The following is a 4,110-nucleotide window of genomic DNA, read 5'->3' on the forward strand; positions in this document are numbered from 1 at the left end:
GCCCGGAGGAAACCCACGCAAGCATGGGGAGAACATGCAAACTCCACACAGGAAAGTTCAATCTCATGACCTCAGAACTGTGCTGCACATGTGCTAACCACTGCGCTGCCGATCCTTTTGCACATTTCAATTTTGTTTTATCTGTGCTGAAAGGAGAAGCCCTCCAATTTTGACAGACTTATATGATGACAATAAAGGGACATTCATTCATTCCTGTCGCTTTTCTGGAAGGTAAATCATCGAATATGTCCCACAGTGACCTTCCCTCTTAAACCAGACCGACCCCAAACTACTCCGCATCAAGGTAACCAAACAAGTTATATAAATCAATTATCTTTTGTTTTGATTCATTGCAACACCCGAGTTTGGCCATCAGCAAACTTTCCACGACAATATTTTGTTGTTCATATTGAAGGATTTTAGACATTTGACTATAAAGGATTCTTACGATCAAATACAAATTATTATCAAATGCAAAAGATACTCACTGGCTGAGCTGTGTGGCTCTGTTTAATGCAACCTTGTAAAGAATGATGTTTACAGGAACAGCGGGGAACTGGGACAAAGGGCTGATAAGATAATCAGCACTTCTCGATGCAGACGGCCATGGTGACGTAGAAACGCTCGGGACGTTTTGACCATTTCAGACTAAAGAAGCAAAAACAACTTGAAGAGCCGTTTAAGACCCTTTTTAGTGAGCCGAGCCGAAGAAGCCGGTTCTCGACATACTCTACTAACTTTACTCAACTTCGTTCGACTTCAAAATACCGCATTTAAGACACAACGTCAGGGGAACCCGTGTATTTTTACCTTCATGCACTGTAACTTTGACTTAAGTCGCTTCTTAATTAGTATTTTTGAGCCCTCAATTTTGTGCGCTGGCTAGATTTTTTTGTGCGCCGAGAATGTGCGAGCAGTGCGCAATTGCGCACGCGCGCAGTTTAGAGGGAACACTGTATACAAGTCGCATTTAGTTGTTCATGGAAACGATCTAAAAAAAACATCAGATTCCGCCAACTTATCTGAATTGAGATTTAAGCTCTGCAATGTGAACTTAATGTCTAAGTTCGGGAATTGAACTAAGTCTGTTGAGAGATATGTAAAACAAAATGATGGGAGGCGGAACTACATGTCTGTTGTCCGTGTTCTAAGGGGACGTTTTTATCAAAAGGACACCCACATGCCCGGTCTCCGAAGTTGATGTTCCAACATGCCTGTTGATACTAGACGAATACGCGGCCCAGAGGTCTCCCATAGTCCGTCTTTGTTCGCGTGCAAGTCATCGGAAGTCTTCCCTTCGCATGGTACCCGAACAGATGGCCGGCATTGGGACCAGGTGGACGTCCGGCCTGTTTTTGTGAGGTGCGGGCTCGTTAGCCAGGCTAAAGGCTCCGCATACATGGAGGCAGGAAACACCAAGCTGATGTGCTGCGTTTACGGTCCAAGAGAAACGGAGCGTAAAGACGACACTGATATGAACTGTGGAAGGTAAGCATCATTTCTTTAGTTGTAACGGTATTTTACCGTTTACCAACTCTGATGTTTTTTGGGGGGTTTACAAATTCACGCAAAATGTAAAACTAAATTGATTTTTTTTAACCTCATTATATTTTGTATTAGAATCACAGTTGACTTCCGGTGCGTCCCGAATTTCCAAATCAGAATCACCTTTACAGTGGGACCTCGCTACTTCGCGGTTCCACGTTCGCTGGTTCAGAGCTTCGCGGGTCTAAAAGATAATAATAGTAAAATAAAATAGTTTAAAAATATATATATATCTATATATATATATATATATCTCATCTCATCAGCTGCACCGCTTATCCTCAGTAGTGTCGCGGGGATGCTGGAGCCCATCCCAGCAATCATCGGGCAGTGGGCAAGGGACACCCTGGACTGGTTGCCAGCCGATCGCAGGGCACACTGGGACAGACAACTCACTCATCCACACCTAGAGACAATTTGGACCGGCCAATTAACCTGACATGCATGTTTTTGGAATGTGGGAGGAAACCGGAGTGCCCGGAGGAAACCCACGCAAGCACGGGGAGAACATACAAACTCCGCACAGTAAGGCCGGGAGCTGGATTTGAACCCACTCAGGAGGTTCCCACGACCTCAGAACTGTGCCGCACACGCGTTAACCACTGCTCCGCAGTGTTGCCTCTTTTAACATGATTTACTTTAATTATTGTTGGAAATCATTAAAGTAACTGTACCCTAAACAAAATGATTGTTCTTTATGAAACCAGATTGACAACAGACATGCGGTTCGCTCCATTCTCTTGCCCCGAGAGAGGCTCCTGGATTCAAGGGAGTCAGGACAAAGATTTCTCCTCGATGTTACACGAAAGCCTGCAGCCCGCTTTGTGCCTCCACAAATATCCCCGTTCCCAGATCGAGGTCAACGTGATGGTTCTGGAAAACAGCGGCTCCGTTCTGGCGCATGCCGTCACCTGCGCCTCCCTGGCACTCGCCGATGCGGGGATCGAAATGTACGACCTCGTGCTCGGCTGCGCCGTTTGCCAGGACGGGGAGTCTTATGTTGTCGACCCGACCTACGCTGAGGAAAACGGAAGCGGCGCGGCCGTCGGGGACAATCAGGGAAGGCTGACGCTTGCGTTCCTCCCCAGCTTGAACCAGGTTTCTGGGCTGCAGTCAGATGGAGAAATGACCGAAGAGACTCTCTCTGCAAGGGTGCGCACCTGTATTGAAGGTTGCTATAAGATCTACCCAGTTATCCAACAAGCACTGGTCAAGGCAGTTCGAAAGGTTGTCCCTCCACCATCAGAGAGCTGATAATGTTAATAATAATCCAGATTATGGCGTTATCTGGTTATCAGTTTCACTAAATTGCCTTTGCCTCATCAAAACCCACATGTCTATTATATATAAACTGATCATTTTAATTTACAACTCTACATCAAGTTGTTTCATAAAACAAGTAATAAGCTTACTGTATTTTCATCTGTGCATATGTGCTGGACTCTAATGTCCACCGTATCATCATTTGGGGCGGCAGTAGCTCAGAAGGTAGAGCGCTCGTCTTGGGATCCCAGTTCGAATCCCGGCTTGTCCTGTTACATGCCGAAGTGTCCTTGGGTAAGACACTGAACCCCTAATACCCCCAATAAGCAGGTTAGCGTCTTACATGGCTGCAATACAAGGCCGCTATTGGGAAATGTGAAGCACACTGTTAAGCGCTTTGGGAAGTCATTGACGTAAAAAGCGCTACATAAATGCAGATCATTTCATTTGCTAACCCTATTGAATTCCTGCACTCCGGTTCTTGTGATCGTCACTATTGACATTGTCGCAAATAAATACAGTTACCTAAAAAATGCACTCATAAGTTTTCTTTATATTATCTCATCTCATTAGCTGCACCGCGTATCCTCAGTAGGGTCGCGGGGGTGCTGGAGCCCATCCCAGCAATCATCGGGCAGTGGGCAGGGGACACCCTGAACTGGTTGCCAGCCAATCGCAGGGCACACAGGGACAGACAGCTCGCTCATTCACGCCTAGGGACAACTTCATACAAGAAATGTCAAGTTTGAAAATGATGTTCAAGTACCTCCATGGCGACTTATCTTGAGGTAAGGGGTCATGATTGCAGAATTCACAGCATTTCATTCTGGTCAAGTCAAGTCACATTTATTTATATAGCCCTTAATCACAAAAATGTCTCAAAGGACTGCACAGGATTACAATTACACAATTACCTGATTTTAAACCAGCATGCGGGCAAGGAACAACTCAAAAACCTCAGTGTAAGGAAAAAAGAGAAACCTTAAGAAAGGACCTCACATGTGGTAATCCCCCTTCCACGATTGACCAGGGTGAATTACAATTAGCATTACTGTACACATAATAGTAAACATTAGGTAAGATGTTGAAGATGTCCGGAAAGAGCATGACACCAACGACATCCCCAGCCTGTAAACTGGTCCAGAAAGTCTATGACGGCCACGACGCTGCTTCCCATCTCTGCCAGCTGGTAAATGCAGGGGTTGACATGCTTCAGGTCGGACACTGGTCCGCTGACTCATCTCAAATCGTCCTTCTCCTTCATTTTAAAACCGTTATTATTAATATCATTACAATTGTTGT

The 4,110-nt window shown here is 45.4% G+C and overlaps 1 protein-coding gene across 1 annotated transcript; it reads left to right on the forward strand.

Annotated features, from left to right (window-relative positions):
- The first annotated feature begins 1,164 nt into the window (after nt 1-1,164).
- Nucleotides 1,165-3,345, forward strand: exosc6 (exosome component 6). Its single transcript, XM_088339582.1, has 2 exons — nt 1,165-1,488; nt 2,253-3,345. The coding sequence occupies exons 1-2, from the start codon at nt 1,211-1,213 to the stop codon at nt 2,797-2,799; spliced, it is 825 nt and encodes a 274-aa protein (XP_088195708.1). The 5' UTR covers nt 1,165-1,210; the 3' UTR covers nt 2,800-3,345.
- The last annotated feature ends 765 nt before the right edge of the window (nt 3,346-4,110 follow it).

The sequence above is a fragment of the Urocampus carinirostris genome, chromosome 7 (genome assembly GCF_059441175.1).
Source record: "Urocampus carinirostris isolate Australia breed hairy pipefish chromosome 7, RoL_Ucar_1.0, whole genome shotgun sequence".
Classification (NCBI taxonomy): Eukaryota; Metazoa; Chordata; class Actinopteri; order Syngnathiformes; family Syngnathidae; genus Urocampus; species Urocampus carinirostris.